The 26,417-nt window shown below is 37.0% G+C and overlaps 2 protein-coding genes across 7 annotated transcripts in view; one reads left to right on the top strand and one right to left on the bottom strand.

The window, feature by feature from the left end:
- Positions 1–1,242: 1,242 nt before the first annotated feature.
- cplx2a (complexin 2a) lies at positions 1,243–15,080 on the top strand. 4 transcript variants are annotated; one of them, XM_082165861.1, is made up of 4 exons: positions 1,243–1,635; positions 2,368–2,475; positions 9,587–9,765; positions 11,832–15,080. In XM_082165861.1, exons 2-4 carry the CDS (start codon positions 2,445–2,447, stop codon positions 12,021–12,023), a joined length of 402 nt encoding a protein of 133 aa, XP_082021987.1. In that variant the 5' UTR covers positions 1,243–1,635; positions 2,368–2,444; the 3' UTR covers positions 12,024–15,080. The 4 variants fall into 4 exon arrangements, with proteins under 4 accessions (XP_082021987.1, XP_082021990.1, XP_082021989.1 ...); XM_082165864.1 differs by lacking the exon at positions 1,243–1,635 and adding an exon at positions 1,683–1,766; XM_082165863.1 differs by lacking the exon at positions 1,243–1,635 and adding an exon at positions 1,777–1,934.
- tmod1 (tropomodulin 1) overlaps positions 13,804–26,417 on the bottom strand; it is a gene marked incomplete at its 3' end in the record, with an annotated part of 16,547 nt that continues 3,933 nt past the window's right edge. Inside the window, exons 3-11 of one of the 3 annotated variants that reach the window (XM_082165832.1) lie at positions 24,604–24,760; positions 23,866–23,982; positions 22,212–22,301; positions 20,810–20,940; positions 20,573–20,680; positions 18,340–18,483; positions 17,997–18,141; positions 17,364–17,469; positions 13,804–16,268 (exon numbers count right to left, since the gene is read on the bottom strand). In XM_082165832.1, the coding sequence (XP_082021958.1) occupies positions 16,250–16,268; positions 17,364–17,469; positions 17,997–18,141; positions 18,340–18,483; positions 20,573–20,680; positions 20,810–20,940; positions 22,212–22,301; positions 23,866–23,982; positions 24,604–24,760 (1,017 nt within the window). Of the gene's footprint in view, positions 16,269–17,359; positions 17,470–17,996; positions 18,142–18,339; positions 18,484–20,572; positions 20,681–20,809; positions 20,941–22,211; positions 22,302–23,865; positions 23,983–24,603; positions 24,761–26,417 lie in introns of those variants that run through there. The other 2 variants (XM_082165834.1, XM_082165833.1) reach the window with 2 other exon arrangements.

Below are 26,417 nucleotides of genomic sequence, written 5' to 3'. Positions count from 1 at the left end.
TGATTTCGATGAAGCCCCTTCTTCTGAAATACGAAATGTGTTGTGATTGGTTAGCTGGCCCAGTGTGTTGTGATTAGCAGTTTTCCATGGGAAAAAAAAGTGGAAAAGCATAATAGGACCCCTTTAAATGCAATGTTCTTGTCCCTATAATTACTTGTATTGCAGAATGCTTTGGATCAAAAAAACCTGCTGAATGCCACTTCATGCTTCTGGTGTGAATATAAAATGCATACCTGTCTTTTTCTTTCTAGCTATCCTTCTTTCTTTTGTTAGCATGGGAAGGGTGACCTCGTGCATTCAATTTGTCAATGCAGAGCACTTAAAGTGATTGGCAAATGCCTAAAGCCGATGTTGTTGAAAAATGGTTAATGGTTATGTTATTGTGATTATTTTTATTATTCACAATTGTTTCTCAGAACTTTTCTTCTTAATTTTTTCATTTACTTTAAACCAACTGTCCACTGTGCAGTTTTAGGTAATGTATGAAGTAATCTTTCATGAGTTCACACAGGTGTCCTAGGAGAATAAACACAGGTGTTTGACAACCATAAAGTGTCCTGATAATTCCTGATAAAGTGTAATTTGTAAGTGATTTCAAAAGTTTGGAGTCGACAAGATTTTTGATGTTTTTGAAAGAAGTTTCTTCTGCTCGCCAAGGCTGCATCTAAAATACAGTAAAACAGTAATCATGTGAAATATTACAATTTAAAATAACTGTTTTCTGTTTGAATATATTTTAAAATGTAATTTATTCCTGTGATGACAAAGATGGATTTTCAGCATCATTACTCCATTCTTCTGTTGTTACGTGATCCTTCAGAAATCAATTTTAAAATGCTGATTTGCTGCTCAAGTAACATTTCTTATTATTTTCGATGTTGAAAACAGTTCTAAACAAAAATATTTTTGTGGGAACCATGATTCTTTGATGAATAGAATGTTCAAAAGTTCTTTTGTACCATTAGGCCTATTTTTACTCTAATTTTTTTTCCGTTTAATGCATACTGAATAGAAGTATTAATTTGAATACAAAAAAAAAGTGAATGATTGTGTGTATTGTACATTTGATGTTTTCTTACCGAATGCAATCACATTAATTTAACTACTTTAGATGTGACTGAAGTGTCCAAATACATTGCATTTTGAGGCCACGGTGCATCCAAGGGTGTGTTGTACCTGTAAAGGGCAAGCCCAGTCTGAACCAAAGATTCTGAATCAGCACTTTCTCTTTAGAGACTTCGACGCCCAAGTCATGAGGGGTGAAGATCCATCCATCTTTCATTCTCCAGGTCTGACAGCATCTGTTACACGAAGCTTACAACAGTAGCGGAAGGATCACCTGCTAAGCATTGGCAGAGGCGCGTTTCACACCGGCACCTCCAATTAATTGCTCCGCTCTCCGGCTGGGAACGTGGGATGTTTTGATGGAAAAAGGCTGCTTGTGATGCACAGGGCTTTCACCGTCTTGCTGCAGTTCCCGTGGCTAACACTCTAACAGGCGCTGGGCGAGCAGGAAGAGACGCCTGGAGAATCAGGGATGCTCATAGTGGGTTAATCATACACATCCTCCACAACTGGCCCACGTCAACTTCCGAATCGGCACGATTGCTCGCTCCATCCGCGGACCTTTTGCAGGTATTTACATCGCATTTCTTAGGGTTTTTGGAGGTGCGCGGTCACGAGCAGGCGCTGTCCAGCGACGGTGGTGCTGAAAACGGCTTGTGTATTAGATACTGCCGAGCCTTTGCGGCGGGGGTTCAAGTAAGGTAATGCACCAAGACTACTGAGGTCGAAACGACTGCTAACGCAAAACACTTTGTAGAGATCCTAGCGAGCTTGGGCCATATGACTACTGTCCTGCACTGGATTAGGGGAGTCATTGGTCGCTAAGTACAAAGTTACCTTCTGGATCTCTGACCCCCGGAAGTTGATAGGTATATTTTTTTATCTAAAATACGCACGGTGGTGATAGACAGTGACGCAAATGAATTGAATTAGCTCAGCACTGTGGGTTTGCTAGTATGACAGGCTAATTGTCGCTATCAGCATCAGTTGCACGGAGGGATTTGATGATCTGTCACTGTGGAAGATGTGAGTGACATTTGCTCGATTATTTTAAGTCAAAGACCAGCGATACATGTGCAAAACCGGTTTCACATTGCACCTTCTGAGCTGAAGGACAAAACGTTCTGATCAAGTTGTGCATGCTTTATTGAGCTGCAGTCTCGTCAATTTAGCTATTAATATTATTAAGTCTACGCGTAAAATTTGTTATGTGTATGTATAAAGGATAGATATTGATATTTTAGGCGTTTCATTTATTATCGTCATTATTATTATTGAAACCAATGTTTATTTTAATTACAGATCTGGCAGTAAAACGATATCTGCTCTCACGTTTTTGAAGTGCCAAGGACAAGGACAAGAACACTTGAAAAGCCATCATGAATTTCCTGATGAAGGCTGCTTTGGGAGGTGAGTGTATATTCCCATTAGAAGATTAAAGTTGCAATGAAAGACTTGAATCAGTGCTGTAGTGCTGCAGCAGCGGTCACGTGCGCGCTCCCTGAAAGTCGTTCGCTGTTCAGCTTTACGCACCAGAGAGAAGGTTATGCTACTGTCTGAAGCAACACTAGTCGGCGTTGGGCTGCTCTTGCCGTGTCAGAGACACACTGTATACCTCTGCTTGGAGGACACTGTCCCGTACAGCATGCCATTTGCCTCTCATCATCATTATTAGGCGCTTTCTTCGAATGGGGTACAGAAGACCTGAGATTTTTTTTTTTTTTTTCTACCTTTCGAAGAAATTGTCTGTGGAAGGAGGTTCTTAACCTTCAGTCTATTCATTTATTGTCTATATTAATTAAAGATCAAAATTACTTAGACCAATTTTATTAAATTAAAATAAACAATGGCAGAATGGCTAACAGATTTACAGGCTTACACAGTTTAGTCTAGCTAATTTTCATACATTAAAAAAAAAAATTAGATTTTTTTTTCTTGTAATAGTTGAATGGTTAAAGGGGTAGTTTAATAATAAATGTCAATAATTACTCACGGAACACAAATTAAAATCTTTTTGATGAAATCTGAGAGCTTTCTGTCCCTCCGTTGACAACTACGCAACTACCACTTTGATGCTTCAAAAAGTTCATAAAGAGATCTTAAAACAAATTCATATGAATTGAACGGTTTAGTCCAAATTTTCTTAAGAGACGCGATCGCTTTATATGAACAGCAGGTTGAATTTAGGCTTTTATTCACATATAAACATTCATCAACGCACACATCAGTTATGGTAAACGTAAGCTCAAGCATGTTCACTTGACATGCAAAAAACCAATGAGGTTCATTCTCGTGTTACGCAGCACGTTTGAGCTTCCGAAAGAACCAATGAGGTTCATTCTCGTGTCATGCAGCGCGTTTGTGCTTCAGCAAGAACCAATGAGGTTCATTCTCGTGTTACGCAGCACGTTTGAGCTTCAGCAAGAACCAATGAGGTTAATTCTCGTGTTATGCAGCACGTTTGAGCTTCAGCAAGAACCAATGAGGTTTATTCTCGTGTTACGCAGCACGTTTGAGCTTCAGCAAGAACCAATGAGGTTCATTCTCGTGTTACGCAGCACGTTTGTGCTTCAGCAAGAACCAATGAGGTTCATTCTCGTGTTACGCAGCACGTTTGAGCTTCAGCAAGAACCAATGAGGTTCATTCTCGTGTTACGCAGCACGTTTGAGCTTCAGCAAGAACCAATGAGGTTAATTCTCGTGTTACGCAGCACGTTTGAGCTTCAGCAAGAACCAATGAGGTTCATTTTCGTGTTACGCAGCACGTTTGAGCTTCAGCAAGAACCAATGAGGTTCATTCTCGTGTTACGCAGCACGTTTGTGCTTCAGCAAGAACCAATGAAGTTCATTCTCGTGTTATGCAGCGCGTTTGTGCTTCAGCAAGAACCAATGAAGTTCATTCTCGTGTTATGCAGCACGTTTGAGCTTCCGAAAGAACCAATGAGGTTCATTCTCGTGTCATGCAGCGCGTTTGTGCTTCAGCAAGAACCAATGAAGTTCATTCTCGTGTTATGCAGCACGTTTGAGCTTCAGCAAGAAACAATGAGGTTCATTCTCGTGTTACGCAGCACGTTTGAGCTTCCGAAAGAACCAATGAGGTTCATTCTCGTGTCATGCAGCACGTTTGAGCTTCAGCAAGAACCAATGAGGTTCATTCTCGTGTTATGCAGCACGTTTGAGCTTCAGCAAGAACCAATGAGGTTCATTCTCGTGTTATGCAGCACGTTTGAGCTTCAGCAAGAACCAATGAGGTTAATTCTCGTGTTATGCAGCACGTTTGAGCTTCAGCAAGAACCAATGAGGTTAATTCTCGTGTTACGCAGCACGTTTGAGCTTCAGCAAGAACCAATGAGGTTCATTCTCGTGTTACGCAGCACGTTTGAGCTTCAGCAAGAACCAATGAGGTTCATTTTCGTGTTACGCAGCACGTTTGAGCTTCAGCAAGAACCAATGAGGTTCATTTTCGTGTTACGCAGCACGTTTGAGCTTCAGCAAGAACCAATGAGGTTCATTCTCGTGTTACGCAGCACGTTTGAGCTTCCACAAGAACCAATGAGGTTCATTCTCGTGTTGCGCAGCACGTTTGAGCTTCAGCAAGAACCAATGAGGTTCATTCTCGTGTTACACAGCGCGTTTGAGCTTCAGCAAGAACCAATGAGGTTAATTCTCGTGTTATGCAGCACGTTTGAGCTTCAGCAAGAACCAATGAGGTTAATTCTCGTGTTACGCAGCACGTTTGAGCTTCAGCAAGAACCAATGAGGTTCATTCTCGTGTTACGCAGCACGTTTGAGCTTCAGCAAGAACCAATGAGGTTCATTCTCGTGTTACGCAGCACGTTTGAGCTTCAGCAAGAACCAATGAGGTTAATTCTCGTGTTATGCAGCACGTTTGAGCTTCAGCAAGAACCAATGAGGTTCATTCTCGTGTTATGCAGCACGTTTGAGCTTCAGCAAGAACCAATGAGGTTAATTCTCGTGTTATGCAGCACGTTTGAGCTTCAGCAAGAACCAATGAGGTTCATTCTCGTGTTACGCAGCACGTTTGTGCTTCAGCAAGAACCAATGAGGTTCATTCTCGTGTTACGCAGCACGTTTGAGCTTCAGCAAGAACCAATGAGGTTCATTCTCGTGTTATGCAGCACGTTTGAGCTTCAGCAAGAACCAATGAGGTTAATTCTCGTGTTACGCAGCACGTTTGAGCTTCAGCAAGAACCAATGAGGTTCATTTTCGTGTTACGCAGCACGTTTGAGCTTCAGCAAGAACCAATGAGGTTCATTCTCGTGTTACGCAGCACGTTTGAGCTTCCACAAGAACCAATGAGGTTCATTCTCGTGTTGCGCAGCACGTTTGAGCTTCAGCAAGAACCAATGAGGTTCATTCTCGTGTTACACAGCGCGTTTGAGCTTCAGCAAGAACCAATGAGGTTCATTCTCGTGTCACGCAGCACGTTTGAGCTTCCACAAGAACCAATGAGGTTAATTCTCGTGTTACGCAGCATGTTTGAGCTTCAGCAAGAACCAATGAGGTTAATTCTCGTGTTACGCTGCACGTTTGAGCTTCAGCAAGAACCAATGAGGTTCATTCTCGTGTTACGCAGCACGTTTGAGCTTCCACAAGAACCAATGAGGTTCATTCTCGTGTTGCGCAGCACGTTTGAGCTTCAGCAAGAACCAATGAGGTTCATTCTCGTGTTACACAGCGCGTTTGAGCTTCAGCAAGACCCAATGAGGTTCATTCTCGTGTCACGCAGCACGTTTGAGCTTCCACAAGAACCAATGAGGTTCATTCTCGTGTTACGCAGCATGTTTGAGCTTCAGCAAGAACCAATGAGGTTAATTCTCGTGTTACGCTGCACGTTTGAGCTTCAGCAAGAACCAATGAGGTTCATTCTCGTGTTACGCAGCACGTTTGAGCTTCAGCAAGAACCAATGAGGTTCATTTTCGTGTTGCGCAGCACGTTTGAGCTTCCACAAGAACCAATGAGGTTCATTCTCGTGTTGCGCAGCACGTTTGAGCTTCAGCAAGAACCAATGAGGTTCATTCTCGTGTTACGCAGCACGTTTGAGCTTCCACAAGAACCAATGAGGTTCATTCTCGTGTTGCGCAGCACGTTTGAGCGTCAGCAAGAACCAATGAGGTTCATTCTCGTGTTGCGCAGCACGTTTGAGCTTCCGCAAGAACCAAGAGAGAATTTTCATTTTTGGGTGAACTAACCCTTTAAGCTTAACAAATGCAGTAACATTTGTGTAAAAATCTACAAGAAATTTGAAAGATATTGCTCATTTGTTTGGTAACACTTTACAATAAGGTTCATTAGTTAATGTATTAACTAACATGAACAAACCATGAGCAGTATTGCTTTTTACTGTATTTGTTCATATTTGTTAACGTTAGTTAATAAAAATACAGCTGTTCATGATGTTCACAGTGCATTTACACAATATTAACAAGATTTTAATAAAGTATTAGTAAAAGCTGAAATCAACATTAACAAAGATTAATGAATGCTGTATATGTGCAGTTCATTATTATTTAATGTTTACTAATGTACCACTTGGTTTCCCATCATAACATAGTAAGGGTCCAAATGATGTCACTTCCTGGCTGTCACCAATTTTAAGTAATGTTACATGTTTTGAAATTGGGGGAAAATCATGTGGGTTAGACACAGCTTAATATTATGTTTTTGTTCAATAAAATTAGATTTTTTATTTTAATTGATTTTAAATATATTTTTCAGATTTTCTAATTATGTGCTTATAGCTACTTTTCGTGTTCGGCTATTTTTATGCAATATAATAGTTTATTAAAGTCACCCTGAAATCTAAATTATTTGTATGCAATATTGCCTTATTCTAAATGATTTTTTTTTTGTGTGCACATCATTATTATTATTTATTTATTTGTATTAATGTGTACTAGTAATTTATTTGATTCAAAATGACTTACCCTCCCTTTTATAACATCTCTTTTCTGATGACGTGTTTACTGGCATGAGGGCGGGACAACCTGTCACTCACGTGAAATCACAGCAATAGGAAACCAAAACCATCCAATCAATTCCTCAAGTCCCACCCAACATTTTTTCTTGTTCGAGAAGCAGTTTAATTCGGAAATACGTCACAATATGGAAGAAAAGACTATCGCAACTTCCGTTTCATGATGACTTAAAATATATCTAACAAGGTCTCTACCCTACCGTGTATTTCTGGACTGTGCCATAGGATTCATACCATGAAGTACCACATAAATACCATGCTGCATGAATATAGAGGCAAGGCTCTGGTTCATATAATAATGGACCATCTCTCACCTTCAATATGCCTAATATGAAAGCTTGTTTGTGTGGAGTGATGTGGTGAGGTCCTGTGATGTGGATGCCCAAATGGCCATGCAGTTCAAATATTTGCTTCAGCGCTTTCAGACGCGAGCTGGAGTGTGTTTACAGTAGAAGAGCTGATGTCACCACTGGAGCGAGGCCACAGAGCAGCTGACAGCAGCAGAGGACAGTGTGAAGAGCACCAGCTGCCCTCACTGTTCACAAGACTAAATATTTCAGTCTCAGAGCAGTATATTAGGGACAGTGAGTCTTCAATCACAGACTTGTGTGAAAATACCAGCTTTGTTTCAACGTTTCAGAAGGAGAACCATTTCGATGCCATCTGTCGAGGGGTACAAATCTGGAAAAGAGCACATGCAACACCATATGTTAACACTGTAAAGTGAACCAGACTGGTGAATTTTTGTTTAACCATGTCTATATGGTTGCTGTTGCTCATTTTATATATATATATATATATATATATATATATATATATATATATATATATATATATATATATATATATATATATATATATATACACTCTCTTTTTAAAGCTAAAATTCAAGGATATAGGACACTATGGATTCAATTTGGCCCAAATTCTCTCACAGGAGTCAAGAACATGACTTCCATAGACATACACTACACTGAAAAATAAACAGGCTCTCAAGAGCGCATACAGACACTGAGTCACAGAGAGCATATACATATACACTCAAAAACATACAGAAATATCCCCTCCCCCCAAAAATAATAATAGTGCCACCTATAGGCAGAAGGTCAATCAGCGAAATATCAAATATCAGTAAGTTCATTGTCTCACAATTAACGCTTGCTGACATTGATATAATATGCAACAACAAATATTAAATTATAATCTACACCTAATCAATGTCTTAAAAAGTTGGTCCACCAATTGTTATTTGATCTCAAATAACAAAAAATTGTTTTATTAATAAATACTGTATTTGGTTAACCTAATAAGATAAAAGATACTTGGAAAGTTTTCAGGCAATCCAGCCACTTATGGTGTTACAATATTTTTCGGTCTGTTTTATTTTCTTACCTGTTTTGTGTTTGGACATCTTGGTTCTTTTAGCCACAGGCTTCCATCTCGTTCTTTATGCGTTTACTCTCCTTCTCCTTTGATTTTGCACTAGTTAGAACATTCTTCGCCTTGTGTAATGTTCTGATGAGGCACAGTTTGTGTTTCAGTGGGTGGTGAGAGCCAGACCACAGAAATTGTTGATACATAGCACTCCCCCTCTTCTTCACATCACACAAAGCCAGATCATTGGCGCATATATCCTCGTTTCACATTTCAGACTTCGCTGAAGAAGTCTTGGGAGATCTGAAACTAATGTTCTCTCAGTACTACTACAGAGGCAAGGTGACATTCCCTCTGTATATTTTTGGAAGTGTGTCGAGGCCTCCCTGGGACAGAGGCATTGGTACTGTGACCAGTCCATAAATTATTCCTGTTCCTGCTAGGATGCTCCACAGTGTTTCTGTTTAATTCCACAGACAGTACTTCATTCAGTGGTTGGATAGATTCTTCAACTGATATTTTTCTCTGATGCTGTGGAATGTGTGTGTGCCTCCAGGTTAGACCAACTCTGGTGAATGTATTATTTATAAGTACACTTTTGGGTTGGGCTTTTTCTGGCTTCGTCATCATTTTATTTTTTCTCCAGATAAAGTGGGATGGTGTTTTTCAGTTTATAGCAAACCAATGTAATTTCAGAACTACTAAATATACACCACCATTCAAAAGTTTTTGGGTCAGCAAGATTTTTTGTCTTGGAAACGTGTTTGTCTTGGAAAGAAATTAATTTTATTCAGCAAGGATGCATTAATCTGATTCAAAAATTGCAGTAAAGACATTTATAATGTTCATCTATTTCAAATAAATGCTGTTCTTTTGAACTTTCTATTCATCAACGAATCCTGAAAATTCCACAAAACTATAAAAACTGCACAACTGTTTTCATCATTGATAATACTAAGACATGTTTTTTTGAGCATCAAGTCAGCATATTAGAATGATTTCTGAAGAATCATGTGACACTGAAGACTGGAGTGACTTTTCAAAAACTTTTGAATGGTAGTTCTCCTACACTACCTAAATTATAGGCTATTAAAACAACCATATACATTTTAATTTATAACATAACTCATCTCTTATCTGTTTGCAGGAGGCCCCCCTGATGTTGGTAAAATGCTGGGAGGAGAGGAGGACAAAGACCCTGAAGCAGAAAAAGAGAAGGAAGAGGAGAGACAGGAAGCTCTCAGACAGGAGGAGGACGAGAGGAAGGCCAAACACACCAAGATGGAACAAGAGCGGGAAGTGATAAGACAGGGCATCAGAGACAAGGTTAGAACATCTTACATAAAGCCATCATTATCAAATAGCTTCTAGTTTCATTTGCTTCTTGGAAGATAATCATTAGCCATCCTTAATGTCTCTGCCAAACCTTCTGAAGTCAACTTAAGTCAATATTTGTTTTATCTTATTAAAGGGACAGTTCACCCAAAAATCATCATTTGCTCACCGTCATGTCGTTCCAAACCTGTATGTACTTCTTTCTTCTGTGGAACATAAAAAGATTTTTTGAAGAATGTTGGTAACCAAACAGTTTCAGTTCCCATTGACATTAGCAAACTGTTACACCTGGTATTAATATGTGTTTTGGCCGATCAGAACACAAGTAGACGAGGGAGACACATACCCATTTACACCTGGTGTTTTAATCCGTCTCTTTTGTCCACTTTCAACCACTTCTGTCCTGATTTCTTCGAGGGGAGGGTCTATGGGCGGGTAAATGTATGGGGTTTTTTTTTCAGATCTTTCGATCGAATGGACAAAATAAGCTTAAATAATTTGCATATGAACGATGAAATGATGGATAAAGCATAAGGAGAGCAGCAGCTTTCGTTTCTGCTCTGACAGCCGCAAGTCCACGCCGAACACTAAGTGCGTGCAGGAACGGTGAGAGAACATTGTGCTTGGTACATTTTCCGTCTTCAAACCAAACTTGGGTCTTCAGCCGACAAAGTTTAAATACCGTCATAATGTTTACGCATTAGGTCAGGCGGAGAATAGGCGGTCTTTTGTGGCTGTTCAGACACATTCGACCATATGAGCAATTACACTTTGAAATCAATCCGGTCTAATGCGTTTTCGACTAACTCTGTAAGTGGTCGAAAGTGGACAAATTCAAAACATTTACAACTGTATTTAGTGTCATCCACTTGTGATACGATGGACCAAAACGCATCTTAATACCAGGTGTAAACAGGGCCTAAATGGACAAAATAATTCAATGGAAGTCAGCGGGAACCAAAACCGTTTGGTCATCAACATTCTTCAAAATATCTTCTGTTATGTTCCACAGAAGACAGAAATTCATACAGGTTTGGTACAACATGAGGGTGAGTAAATTATGACAATATAAATTTTTAGGTGGACTATCCCTTTAATGACCATAAAAAAAATGGTTAAAATACCCACTTTAAAATCATTTAAATAAAATAAATGCACACAACTTCCAGTTAGTTTTGTTTGGCAATATCTTGCTAAATTTATATTTGTAAGTTTTACCATGTAAATACCATGATATTTTGAGTATGATAATCGTTCAGTACCATATCACACACCATTCAAAGGTTTAGCCATATTAACTTAAGACTCTAAAGTGCATGATTGAATTGAGAGTTTCTGTAGCTGTAAGCACTTTTATGGCCTAGGGAATCAGGGTGCAACGATACCCTCATGTCACGATTCGATAGATATCACGATACTGAACTCACGACACGATATTATTGCGATACTCCAAGACATTTGGTAAAAGGTTAACAAAAAATGAACTGTTGATTAAAATGTTATATTTTGGTATTACATTGGGTGTGGAAATCAATAAGCTTGGACTTGGTGCTGATAACCCAATGCACAGGACAATGGTAACTAAATAAAAATAAATAATAAATAAAATATATTCTTGATTCTGAGGCTGGAAATCCAGATTTATTTTAGATGAATATGCTTGCACTCTGTCACTGACTGGATATATTTAAAATAATGCAGGCCAGTTTTTACAGGTAACATAAGACATTTGGCATTATCAGGACCCACAAATATTTCCCCATAGCATTATTATACATTATATTCAACATTACATATGGTAGTTTAATTTAGTACTGACACTAAAACTCTGTAAACTTGAATTTTTTCATGCACAGTAATTTTCATTTTGGGTGAACTATTGTAACTATTTGGGTGAAACATATTGTCACTATCCACGATAAATATTGTTGCATTTTTGTATTGCGATATATTGTGACACGATATATTGTTACACCCCTACTAGGGAATGTTGTTTTATTATACAAATATTTGCCATTTTTAACATTTAAATGTCATGCTCTATGGTTGTGTATCAGTACGGCATCAAAAAGCGAGAAGTGGCCGAAGCCGAGGCGCAGGCGGCCATGGAGCAGGCGAGCGAAGGCAGTCTGACCCGTCCAAAGAAAGCAGTACCATCCGGCTGCGGAGACGACGACGAGGAGGAAAACATCATGGACACGATGATGAAGTATCTACCGGGCCCGCTGCAGGACATGCTCAAGAAGTAATACCCTGAGTAATCTTGAGCACACGCAGCTAGATATTATTTTAACGTGTACTGACTTCGGCGGGAAGAGAGCACACTAGAGCAAAACACCATTTACCTTTCACACATTTCGATTCGTGAGGATCTTTAGATATTAGTGACCGATCAATCAAGCGAGAGGGGTTAATTATCAGAATATAAGCCATATTTTATCTTTGCGCGGAAACCTGAAATCACATCATCTCTTTGGCAGTTATTTATTATCCAATACGTAAAAAGCAATATATATATGCATGAATTGTTCGAGTGTCTGTTCCACCTGTCTGTGTTCATTTAGCGTTCGAAATGAGGAAAAAGTATCGTTAACTTTGTTGAAGACATTCTAGTCTTGCATGTGTGTGTCCATAGTGTTTGTGTGCTCACTGACATCTTGTTTTGAGATTGCAATCAGATAAAGAAGGCAATAACATTTCCCCACGCTGTAAGCTAAATGACAACAACCTTTATACATTTGTCAACTATGCCATTTAGCTCATTCTGGTGAATCTGGTCACACTCGCACTGTAGTATCATCAGTCTGGAACATGTAATGCCTCAATTCAGTTTAACAGTGTTGTCGAGATGCGTTTTCACATCGTCATTGCGCTTTACGTCAGATTTACGACTGAAACTCAGTTTCACAGGGACACTCTATGTGTTTTGAATGGACTGTAATTTCTCTGTTTGGAGCCATGGGGGAATTTTTGTCTGTGACCTACAACATTCTCAGCAATAATAACATATTCTGTTTGCTTGGCTTGCAGTAAAACAAGAAATAAAATCGTATGAATTGTATGAATGGCTCTAATGTTTTAAAAAAAGATGAAAAGTGATATGTCTGTCTCAAGAATTGATGTGTATGGCACTACAATAAAACAGTCACACAAATCTAGTGTTTGCGTTTCAATACTGAAAACAGAATTTAATGGAATTTGGGATATTTCAATATTTTAAGAGGAAATGTGTAGTTAGCATGATGCAAGTTTGATTTTATGAACAGATATTAGGCAAATTGAGAGACTAAGATATATACACACGATCAAAAGTTCGGTGTTTTGGATTTTTTTTTTCGAAATAAATAAATACTTTTATTCAGCAAGAATGCATTAAATTGATCAAAAGTCGAAGATATTGTTAATGTTACAAAAAAATGTGTTTAAATACATGCTGTTCCATTTAGCATTTTCTATTAATCAAAGAATCCTGACAAAAAAAATGTATCATGGTAATTATTACTATTGACAGTAATAAGAAATGTTTGATTGAAGGATCATGTCACGTGACGAGTAATGATGCTGAAAATTCAGCTTTGTATCAGTAATAAACTACACTTGAAAATATATTAAAATAGAAATCAGCCATTTTAAATTGTAATAATATTTCACAATATTACTGTTTTACTGTATTTTCAGCCTTGGTGCGACTTCTTTCAAAAACATTAAAATAAATCTTACTGACTCCAAACTTTTAAATAGTATATGTACTTGCATGTTAATCCAAATTTCACACTGCCGTAAACTAAAAACAAAATTTACATTAAACAATCACATACATTTTAAACTTTTGAAGAAAGCACAAAAAGCACAAATTCTCAAATGATGCGAACACATGAAGCCTACAGATTCTTTGTATCTGAAAAAGGTGCAGCCACTAAACCATAAAGTGGCACTGTTAGTCAAACTTTTATGAGCATAAATATTTAAATTCATTCCCGGTATGAATGTGATCATTGAAAGAAAAAAAACACGTTTCTGCTGAGGGCAACATTTCCACGCAACTTCTTCAATCTTTATTTACTCAATAAACCACATACAGTAAGGTGCACTAATAAAATGTACATTATGTGCACCAGCCCAGGCACTCTATGGCAATGATTATGGGCCTGCTTCCAAACACGGGACAAGACAATCAACAGTGAATTTTCCCTTTTTGGTTCTGAACAGGACAAAGTCCTATAAATGTTCTGTCCTTTAAACAGTAGGAAAATGTTTACATCCATAAAACATACAGACTTTTACTGTACTGGGAGAGTGCAAAAGGAGTAAGGCCTGATCACGGACAAATATCTGAGAAAAACACACACACACACACACACACACACACACACACGCTCTGCTAAATCACTGCACATGCAAGATTGCAAATGATGCATAGTCTCACGAAAACTGCCAAGAAATGACCGGGTCACATTTTATTCATAAACAAGATGCATGAAAAACGAATTATATTTAGCAAAATAATTATATTATTTAAATTGTTAAGTACAATTGTGTTGTTTGTACTGAACTTTGACCTAAAAACATTTCTATAATGAGAATTCAGGAGAAAATGTGCTTAATTGCATGATGCCATCACAATACTTTAATACTGGCATGGTAATTTGATAATTGTATGTACTGTACATCCATCTAGTACTGTTCGCGTGTCAGTCAAAAATGACTGATTTATTTTTACAATTATTTCAATGAAACGATTGTACTACATTTTAGTTCTTATTTTTTATTTAAGTTTTATTTTATTTTTTATTTAATATTTTGTATTTTTAGAGGATATCATGGTACTAAATTATATATATTTTTAGCATATATATATATATATATATATATATATATATATATGCAGTATTTATAATTCATTTATGAATTTTTTGTGCATGGACCTGAAAATTTAATTTCCAACTTAATTTCCAATTTCCGACTTAAGTTTGGTCTCTTTTTAAAAATACCATTTAAAATTTTTTGAGGAAATATATATTTTCCAAAACATTTACTCTAAAAATGTGAGAAAATCAAAGCCATAAATCTAAACAAGTTAGCTTTCGGTAAGAATTTGTTTGTGCGCAATAACAACATTTCCAATAGATTAAATTCGTCTTTCGAACAAACATTTTTGACCGTGAACAAGTGTGGCTATTTTTTTTCAGGACCATTTAACCTTTTTGAATCATGTCCAGGATTTTTTGGTGTGTGTGTGTGTGTGTGTTCACACAACAAGTGCAAAAACCTTTACCAAGTTTCGTACCATTCTAATAAAGTAAAAAGTCACGACGTTACTTCGTGAGAGCAGGCATAGACAACAATACATATAGTTTTATGACAAGTTTTCTATTGTGTGTTATGATCCTCACTCAAGAGTAAAAAGCATTTGAGGAACACTACTAGAGGGAACACAGTCTACACGTCAATCAAATTCATTTTATAATAAGTGGTTATCATAGAAAGAGACTGTTAGTATAATAAAAGAGAGATATTATTGCTAATTGTGGAAAATGAAATACAGCTTGTCCTGAACATGAAAGAAGATGTTTTCTCTCAACAAACAAAGAATATAAAATCTATAAATAATTTCATAAATATGATGGAGCGGTGCCAATACATAGAGCTTGGATTTTGTGCTGCTTTCAGGTGACCAATAAAGGTAGATTCATACTGACTTCGCAAAATGAATTTGCATTAATTTTCAATGTGAGTTGGTGATTTGAGGCGACAAATATGGACTAACAATGCACTTCCATTGGTATTCGCCGCATAGCGGAGCTCACATGATTCTACAGTCAAATGATACTAGAAACCACAGTACAGTGACTTAACGACAAATTAACCAGTTGTTAAACATTTAAAGAGAGAAGAACATGTCAAAATTACAGCATATCCCAAAAACACACAGTAAAAACATGCTTTTATGCGACGTGCGTGAGGACTACCACTATAGTGAGACTCAAACTGGCCCGGAGAAGGCAAAACCACAGCTACAATCAGTCAAGTTGGAAGTCTGATGCACAGCAAAATGGCAGCCTTTAAGGTCAAACTGTTTACAGCAAGAAGATTATATCAGCCGAGAACATTGTGATAAACTGAGCGCCATTTTCATCTTTACTGCTTCCATCAACACAAGTAGGTGATTTTTCCCTACTAATGTTATGGCAGGTAGTTTACACATTTATAAAACGCTCTGGTAAACAGAGTGGTGTGGTACCTTCGGGTTTCCAGATCTGGGGCTTTGAAAAAAAGCATTCTGAATTGAATAATTTTCTTTAGATGACCCTGTGGGTTACCTGTAAAAGGAACAGAAATGGAGGGAGGCTATATGGGATGGGATGAGATGGGGTGTGATGTGATGTACAGTGTACTGGTGCAGGTCCCAGGCCATAGAGGGTTCTCCCGCGGCTGCTACACGTTTGTCCGACATTTAGGAAAGATGGGCCCTCCTTCAAGCCTTCTCTTTCTTACTGCACACACAAACAAAAAAGGGTCGATCACTTTTGAGGACATAAAAAAGGTGACATACTTAGGAATTATACTTTCATTATAACAGCCTACAAAGGGTTCAATAATAAAGATTTTATGTTCTGCTTTGTTTTTACTTTTACTTGCCCTGTCAGAATTGTCACTAGCCCCACGTCATTTCTTTAAATTCTTAATGTTTTTTGATAAATAAAATAATTTAAAAACATTTAATAAATGTAAAAAAAATTCTAAACATTAAAAATAATGTGCTATAATAACTGCCATTTAAAACCATACTGTAACTGCATTAATTCTATGAATTCATACATGCATTTTTTTGCTGGAAAACAATACATTTCTGATTTCTTTTCTTCCAAGACTATTAAAGGATATTCTTACAATTTCTCATAAAAACTTTGTGTTAGACATTGGGAAATCCTTATTGCATTTGTAGATACCACAGACAGAAACTGGAAATTGCGATCAAAGGAATAGTTCACTCAATTAAAAGTGTAATTTGTATGGCTTCAAAAGACTTGAAATATAGCGCGGGTCAAATGGGCCTCTTTTATGGTGCTTTTTGGAGCTCAAAAGCTCCAGTCCCCAATCACTTTTATTGAGGCATTCTGTTAATTCTCCTTTTAAAGAAAGCCATATGCGTTTGAAAAATAATCATAATTTGGGGAGAACTATTCCTTAAAGAAAAAGCTCTGCATGCACAGCAAGCCAGAGGCCATTTTCAATAATGTTTATGTAGATTTGGCATCAGAATACTCTTTCTATGCAAAAGAAAGTAAAGACTAAACCTGAAAACCTGAAGACAAACCATCTGACAGTCGGACAAACAGCGCAACTCAACAGCACAGACGAACAAAACGACCAAGAAACAACCAGATAATGAAACAGACAGGTTTTGAATTCACTTTGATGGAGGGAAATGCAGTAGTGGAGATGCTGAAGCGGCAGAAGGGAGCTTGAGGAAAAGTATAAAAGTTCATAACGATCCAGAGACTTGAGGTATTGCGAAAAGGCGAATAAGAGCAAAAAGACAGCAGGTAGTGCCCAGAGGGAGAGAAGGAGGGCAAGACTCTGTTTACTTGGGTTTTGATGTGAACTTGAACTTTTTACAGAAGGCTCTTTCCAGCTCAGGGACCGACAGAGTGAATGTGATCGCGCCATCTGCGTCCGACCGAACTACACGTGCTGTAAATACATACATGGCATGAACACACCAATACTTACACTACCATTCATAAGATTCGGGCCAGTAAGACGATTTTTTAAAGACATTAATACTTTAAGGCTGTATTAAATTGATAAAAAGTGATTTTTATTTCAAATAAATGTTGTTCTTTTTTCTATTCATCAAAGAATCCAGATTTTTTTTTTTTATCATGGTTTCCACAAAAATATTAAGCAGCAAAACGGTTTTCAACATTAATAATAATAATATGACATGTCAACTTTGCCATCAAGTGTAATAAGATTTCACAATATTGCTGTTTGTACTGCATGTTTAACCAAATAAATGTAGCTTCGGTAAGCATAAGAGACTTCTTTAAAAAAAAATTTTTTTTTAACTGGATTGTACCCATTTCAGCACATCCAGCACACAAACACACGTGTGTACACACACACACACATACACACACAAAACAACAATCAATGTTAATTCCGAAAATACACATACAAATAATAAATCTGACAGCATCAGAGCGTGTATTTCTTACCAAGGTCATTGTTGCTCATCATGGCATTAGATCCACGCAAGCGTGGGCCCTGCTGGGTGAAATGGTATCCGAATTTCAACAGAGTAGTGTTCTTCTCCAAAATGTTAGCTATCTCCATCTCAACCTTATTACCCAAAGGCTGGCTCTGTATCACAAATACACAGATGATATACATGTAAGATATAAATACAGAATATAATGCAATAACTCTTTTAAAGCAGTTCTACCACTTGGCTTCATTTGCCCCTCCATCATCATTACCTTCAGACTGAACCCCTGACCTCATCGATAATGGTTCAGACCTTTATATAACTTAATTCTGTGTATGTGTGTGTGAGCATACCTGGTTGTCAATCTTTAGCTCCTGCAGTGTAGTGTTGCTCTTTAAGGATTCCGCGAGTGCCAGAATTCCAGCTCCAGTAATGAAGTTTGACTCCACGTTTAGACTCTTCAGAGTGGTGTTCACTTTCAGCATGTCTGCTAGTGCCTGGGAACCAAACAACATTACACGTTTAATATCGACATTGCCGTTCGAAAGTTTGGGTTCAGAAAGATTTTTTATGGTGTTTGAAATAAGTCTTTTATGCTCACCAAGACTGCATTTATTTGATCTAAAATATAGTAAAAACTGTAAAATTGTGAAATATTATTACAATGTTTTTTTCTATTTTAATATATGAAGAGTTCAGATGCAAAAGCCTCTAAATGCCATTTGAAATTTTCTTATAGAATGATCATTTTTATCAAGCTTGTATATTTAATTTCAGTAATTTCACTTAAATGATAATTAATAGGTAATCTTCATTGCCATTTAAGTGAAATTATTGAATTTAAATATACAAGCTTGATAAAAATGATCATTCTATAAGAAAATTTCAGATGGCATTTAGAGGCTTTTGCATCTGAACTCTTCATATTTTAAAATGTAATTTAATCCTGTGATGATGACAAAGCTGAATTTAGCATTATTTCTCCAGACTTCAGTGTCACATGATCCTTTGAAAATATTCCTTCATTCTAATATACTGATTTGGTGCTCAGGTAACATTTCTTATTATTAGCACATTTAAAAATGGTTATGCCACTTAATATTTTTGAGAATTTAAATTTTATTATATATTTATATATATATATATATATATATATATATATATATATATATATATATATATATATATACACACACACACACACACACACACACACACACACACACACACACACACACACACACATATATAAAAAACTGAATTCTTTGCTGAATAAAAATTAAGTGTGGGTGTATACCGTATATATATATATATATTTGGATTAAAGGTGCTCTAAGTGATGTCACGCGTTTTTTAGGCCAAAACATTTTTTGTCACATACAGCAAACATCTCCTCACTATCCGCTAGCTGCCTGTCCCCCGAACACACTGTAAAAAAACGCGGTCTCTCTAGACACCACAGGCTCCACAAACGGCAACAAAAACAAACTGGACTCACCCGCACCACGAAACACAACAAACAGTGCTCCAGCCAATCACCGACAAGAAGCATTTGAGGGGTGTGGTTTGGGGGTTAGTGCGCGTGGACATGAAGGGGGTGTGGAGGAGAGAGAAGCATGAAGAGGGAAGTTTGAATTATGGCCGACACACGACTAAAGAGACGACGTTCCGATGAACAAATTGTAAAGAAGAGGGACAAGGATAAGGAACGCGCGAAGTCCCGAATTTACATCGGAAAAACCCTCGAAATGTGGCGAGAACTCCGCCGGCAGAAGGGCTTCCAATCAGACATTCAGTTGCTCTGTTTTTGCAGAACAGGTAAATCCATTTTTCTTTCTAAATTGACGTTCATGTTCGCCAAACCAACACAAGGATGTAATTAGCTAGAACTATGCAGTCAGCGTTAGCTTTGGTGAATACAACATATATGTTTCAGCTAGCGATCAATCTCTATTGTAAATGGTCAAGTAGGGTGACAATTTGTGTGAATTATTGTTTTCACCCACTGTTTGTTATGGATTTGAATGTTCATTTATAGGCTATTGACAACTTTGACTAAATTTGTTTACGATGCCGCCGTTGTTTATGCTCACTGGGAAACGCGAAGCTAACTTTATCTTGCTATTATTGCGTCCTTGTATGGGAGCTACTGTAGAGTTATAGTTATAACCTCAGGTGGCGAAACGATTTTAAGACAATGTTTCTCTTTTTCTGCATTCTGTTCTGCAATATATAAAAGCATTTATCTAACTTGGTGACATTACACATTGAATGAAGTATCAGTAAAACTTAACTTTGTTTTTAGTGACTACTTTGACTTTCCTTTATGCCGGAAGGGAGGGGAGGAGGGAGGAGACGGGATGAGGAGGAGGGAGGGTCTAGCTAGCCTCCGTTTTGTTTGACAACAATTCGAATGTCAACACTCCCAGCATCACTTAGAGCACCTTTAAGTATTACAGTAATGTGTTTAATTGTCATGGGTCACAATTCCAAAAAGGAATTCCAGGCTGCATTTTCTTTATGGAAAATATAATTTCTTATTTGAAAAATCTAAACTTTGAGAATGAGCATGCTTCTTTAACTCACAAAGGCTACAGGATCGTTACTTCTGGTGCCAACGACGCTCAGGCGCTCCACAACACTGTTCCCTTTAAGAGCTTCAGCATATGCTTTCAAAGTTGGGATTGGAATATTCTACATATCACCAGAAAGAAAAAGAAAAACAGAACACATAACAGGGCAAACCAACAAAACGGCAGGCTAGCAGACACATAAAAACACACTATTTAACAGAAAGTATAAATAAAAGAGTGAAAGTGGCACCTTGATGTTATTTAGGTTGACCTCAATAAGATCTGGATCATTGCTTTTGATTCTCTGTAGTGTTTCCTCTACATCTGTGTCATTGGGCTGTTCATCTGGCACTGGCTTATACTGAGTGCATTGGATTACACCTGTGTTTATAATACAACTCTGAATTACAACAAATCATGTGGTTCAGTGCCAGATATAACACAATACTATATCACACGGCACACACCTATTTAATGTGATCCCAAGCCACATTACAGATGTATGGGTTTGCATTACATTTATTTACATTTTACATGTATGTATTTCGCAGACACTTTTATCCAAACTGACAATGCATTCAAGATTCAAATTGTGTTCTACTGTTAAAGTAACAGGAATACTTTACAGAATTAAATATCAAACTAAGTTGAATTTATTTTCTCTCTACCTGAAGAGAAGCTGGTTAAAATTATTCGCAAAAAATGTCCTTAAAAAAAAAGAAAAGTCGAGCATAATTTGTTTGTAGATGCCACATGGTTTGATATTTTGCATTTGACATTCAGGCATGTTTAAAGGTGCAGTGTAAAAAATGTTTGCAATTTTTACAGAAAGAAATACTGTAAAAACGCTACAGTAAAACATTTTAATGGTTGACTACGTTACCTTTCCATAAACCAATATACGGAGAAAAACTGTAAATGGTTTAACATTACACATTACATACACTGCATAGATATTTTACTTCTTATTTTTGTAATCAGTAATGTACATTAGTGTGTTTCAAATTATATTTTATGTCATTTAGTTCATGTTTATTGCATTGAATTATATTAGCGTCAAGTGTCTTAACCTGATGGTGATTTGTCTTTTTACGTATGACCCTGTGCACTGTCTATGAGAGCATTGACCATGTTTTAAGAACAGGCCACTTACGATGAACTGATTCATATGGCTTTCTATTGTGCACTTCTAGTATTATTGTGGTGGTTATTGATACATTTTAAGGTAAAAAGGCAGATTTTGGTAGTTAAAGTAGTTAAGTTAACATTATATCACTTAATGGTTATAAGTTGTATACAGGCATCCCTGTAAAACTGGAAACATTTTCACAGTATTCTTTACATGGAATTACAGTCAACCACAGCTGCCATATATTTGAATTTAACAGGATTTCTTTTCTCTTTTTTACAGTGTGCCTTAAGTTTCCAAGCAGTTTCAACCTAACTTCATCCAATATACTATAATATATAACTTGTACTAATATATATAATATGTAACTTGTATTTTACAGTTACTTCTGATTAAAGAATACAATGCAAACACAAACAAATACTAATGCAAAAAACTTGATTGATCACAAACAATCAATCAGACAAATATAAATCTTCAAACCAGACAAAACCATTACAGGATAAGTGCTGTATTCACTTACTGTTCAAACCCTGTTTGTTGACGATAGTACTGCTGGCCAGTGCTTCATAATACTGCTGGTTGCTCATCAGTGTGTGCATGCCCAAGATGGCTGCAGCAAGAGAAAAAGATTTTAAATTTTTTATATATGATCCTCTGAGTGAAACAGGCAGTGTTTGCTATTTACGTCTTCATGTAAATCATATGTAAAATCATGTTTTCCAAGGTATCAACCGAAAATCATTCACATTTACCTGACGAAAATATCTCAAGCAGAACAGTAATGGCATCAAATTAACTAGACCAGACCAAAAAAAAATAAATCTAATAAAATGAAAAAGGATCACAAAACATCTAAATAGCAAGTCAAGAGGAAAGTACAATTTAAGAGTCGGGAATGTATGCTGCATCTGACAGTTGACCATGGGCCAAAGACAACTGAACTAACCTCATTCCCATATGAAGCTGTAACCGGTCTGTACACATAAGATGTTCAGACTGTTAGGCCAAGTCCTTAAATCCTGCTGTTTTTGAAACATGATCCCAAAGGGGGAAAAAACAATTGACCTCATTTTTAGGGAAACCACTCCATCATGTTGAATGGGAGTAGAGTAGCTGACAGTGGAGAGGTTTTTTTTTTTTTTTTTTTTTTTTTTGCCAGCAGAAAAACTTTGTTCCCCTTTTTTGGTAGCCAAGTGTCCTTAGTGCACAAGGATGAGTCATTGTTATGAACTCAAACTTGCATACGCAGTTTCAGGAACTAACACATGAATGCTTCACGTAAAGGACTAATTCACTTAAAAAATTTAAATGTATCATTTACCCTGTTGTTCTAAATCTGTATGATTTTGTTTCTTCATGAAACACAAAACAAGAAATTTTGAAGAATGTTCATGCTGCCCTTTCCTGTACCAGAAGTATACAGTGGAGAAAGGAAAGGAAAGGAAAGGAAAGGAAAGGAAAGGAAAGGAAAGGAAAGGAAAGGAAAGGAAAGGAAAGGAAAGGAAAGGAAAGGAAAGGAAAGGAAAGGAAAGGAAAGGAAAGGAAAGGAAAGTTAAATATGGAACATCATGACTACTACAAGATAACAGTTTTCATTTTTGGTTAAAGCAACCTTGAAATAACACTTAAATCATCATGCAGATAACATAATATACTGAACATCTCATGCAAATATTCAGCTAATGTATAAGAAACATTCTGGAAATGTTAGAGCAGCACACAATGTTGCAGATTAACCTACTGGAGTGATCCGTGGCTTAGAAACGGTGGAGCAGGGGAGAGGACAGAGAGAATTAGGAATGAAGATGTGAAAATGGAGTGGAGAGGACTAAAGGACAGACCAGACAGAGGCACATCGTGAGATAGACACACACAGAGGAGGTTCAAATTAGTCAGGGAAATTACAGATGGATTGACTCATTTGAATATGAATAGTGAACTGAATTTAATTATGCCTTAATAAAGATTAAGTGAGGTTACAAAATAACAGTAAAAACTGGATTCTTTCAAATCCATTACGGATCATGTGCATACCCATCTAAAGTCTGAATTATATATTTATTTATTTTTAAAATAATACAATTTCATAATTCAATTTATAAAATGGTGTCTTGGATTCAAAAAAGCATAGTCTACTACATACAGGAATTACATTTTTTAACATAACACTGTACCTGCTATATCGCACAATTCTGCATCAGTTGCACTAGATAGCGCCTCTTCTAGTTCAGGCTCTAGAGTGACATCTTCAAGGATAGGGTCCACTTTTGTCTTTGGCTCCCACACTTTTCCTACATACACAAACAGAGAAAAATGCCTTCATTTATTTTTGCTAATATTATGACTGTCCTACATGTGCCGTCATTTCAAAATCATGATTTTGCCCCCAAAAAACTAATTTCAAAGTGTCAGTATACTTTTAAATAAAGGAGACAATACTTTCAGTGAAAAACAAGTTTGATGCATAAATGAGACCGAGACATGGGAGATTTTCTTTTTTAAGAGAAATTGGAAGAAAATGAAGACAAATAAAAAGTAAATACCACTTGTGAACAATGTAACCGTGTATCATTTCTAGCTGTTATTTCATCATGTTATGCAAAACGAGTAAAATACAAACTGTGTACGGTATGAATCTTTCATTTAGATTCATAAAAGTGATGTGACATTTTTATTAGTTGAACAAAGTAGTTTGTTGTTTATTTAAAATGTCATTTCACTACAAAATGTCAAACACAAAGCTGGAAAAGTCAGTCTAATGGCAATGTTTATAACTTTCAGGTTAAAGAGAGAGGAAAAAAGTACAGTACATGTCACACACTGTTGGACATTATTAATGGACAAATTACAAACTAATGAAAGTATAAAAAGAGTTCATTTTCTAAAAGATCTAAATGCAAGTCGCTTCTCACCTCTTTTCTCGCCAGTGTAGGGGACAAGATCATCTCGGTCTGGATGTTCTTTGGCTTGTTTCTCCAGGTGAGCTAGAAGGTCATCTCTCTGGAACGTTCCGGTCGGAGATTTCTTAGTCTGATCCCTCTGTCTATATCCTGCTGGCAACAGTGCGTTCTGAAAACAATACAATTCATAAAACATTTTGTCATCAAACTTTCATAAAAAGCACACCGAATGTAAGATAGCATATTACAATAAAAGATGAATTTGCCATATCTTAAAATGTCATGGATTCTAATACCATCACTTTACCAAAGTACAGTCACAGGAGCCAGTTTCCACCAATTTCCGTCTTTTGCAACTATTTGATACAGGTTTTATTAGATGAAGGGAGTGCACCTAACCCAGGTTTTCTAACTTTCAACCACATACTGAAAAGGCAAACTCCATCACCGCCTGAAACAGTGAGCAATGATAACATTCTTTTAAGTCAGGGCCTATCAGCCCATATCCACAAAAAAGGGCCGCAGAGCTAAAGGGGGGGGGATGTCAACGTATCTGCATGTTAAATGTGATAGAATCCAGAACACACAGCATTTCAAAGAGAACTCAGAGAGAACAGAACTTTATACGGCACCTCAGTATTGTTTATTCTTAGCGCAGGTAAAATTGAGCAAATGGAGACAAGTGACATTTAAAATCATTAAAGTAGAGATTTCCACTGCTAAATTTATAGCACAATTTAGTGTTTCGGGAAAAGGCTCGGCTTTGGTGGAGAATGTTTATTTTTGTTACATGTGAACGGATTAACTTTTGTTCCAGCACCAGTATTTATGGTAAACTTCTGCACCTCTGGCTGAACATCTCAGTAAGGGAGAAGAAATTCTCTTTTCCCTCTTCTCTGTTGCTGGACATTTATCCTACGTCTGTGTCTAAATCTGTCAAGAAGTGCTTAGATGCTGGAGTGAAACCAGATTCCTGATGAGAAAATAAAAAAACTGTGGTCTGAGTGAGAAAAAGAATACTATCAACAGAGAGAACCACAGCCTTATGACAGTGGATTCCCTTAAAAACACTCCTGCGATACAATACAGCACACACAAACCACTGTAAAACAACACACAAACCACTGTAAAACAACACACATGAACCACTGTAAAACAACACACACAAACCACTGTAAAACAACACACATGAACCACTGTAAAACAACACACAAACCACTGTAAAACAACACACAAACCACTGTAAAACAACACACACAAACCACTGTAAAACAACACACACAAACCACTGTAAAACAGCACACACAAACCACTGTAAAACACATACAAACCACTGTAAAACAACACACACAAACCACTGTAAAACAACACACAAACCACTGTAAAACAACACACACAAACCACTGTAAAACAACACACACAAACCACTGTAAAACAACACACAAACCACTGTAAAACAACACACACAAACCACTGTAAAACAACACACATGAACCACTGTAAAACAACACACACAAACCACTGTAAAACAACACACAAACCACTGTAAAACAACACACATGAACCACTGTAAAACAACACACACAAACCACTGTAAAACAACACACATGAACCACTGTAAAACAACACACACAAACCACTGTAAAACACACAAACCACTGTAAAACAACACACACAAACCACTGTAAAACAACACACACAAACCACTGTAAAACAGCACACACAAACCACTGTAAAACACATACAAACCACTGTAAAACAACACACACAAACCACTGTAAAACAACACACAAACCACTGTAAAACAACACACACAAACCACTGTA

The sequence above is a fragment of the Leuciscus leuciscus genome, assembly GCF_965113295.1.
Source record: "Leuciscus leuciscus genome assembly, chromosome: 3".
Classification (NCBI taxonomy): Eukaryota; Metazoa; Chordata; class Actinopteri; order Cypriniformes; family Leuciscidae; genus Leuciscus; species Leuciscus leuciscus.
Note: the sequence above shows the minus strand (reverse complement) of the source record. Positions and strands in the feature narration are given on the sequence as shown.

Coding starts and splice junctions, on each gene's coding strand:
- cplx2a (XM_082165861.1), top strand. CDS start 2,445: ATGAATTTCCTGATGAAGGCTGCTTTGGGAG. Junction 2,476..9,586: donor GATGAAGGCTGCTTTGGGAG/GTGAGTGTATAT, acceptor ATCTGTTTGCAG/GAGGCCCCCCTGATGTTGGT. Junction 9,766..11,831: donor GACAGGGCATCAGAGACAAG/GTTAGAACATCT, acceptor GTTGTGTATCAG/TACGGCATCAAAAAGCGAGA.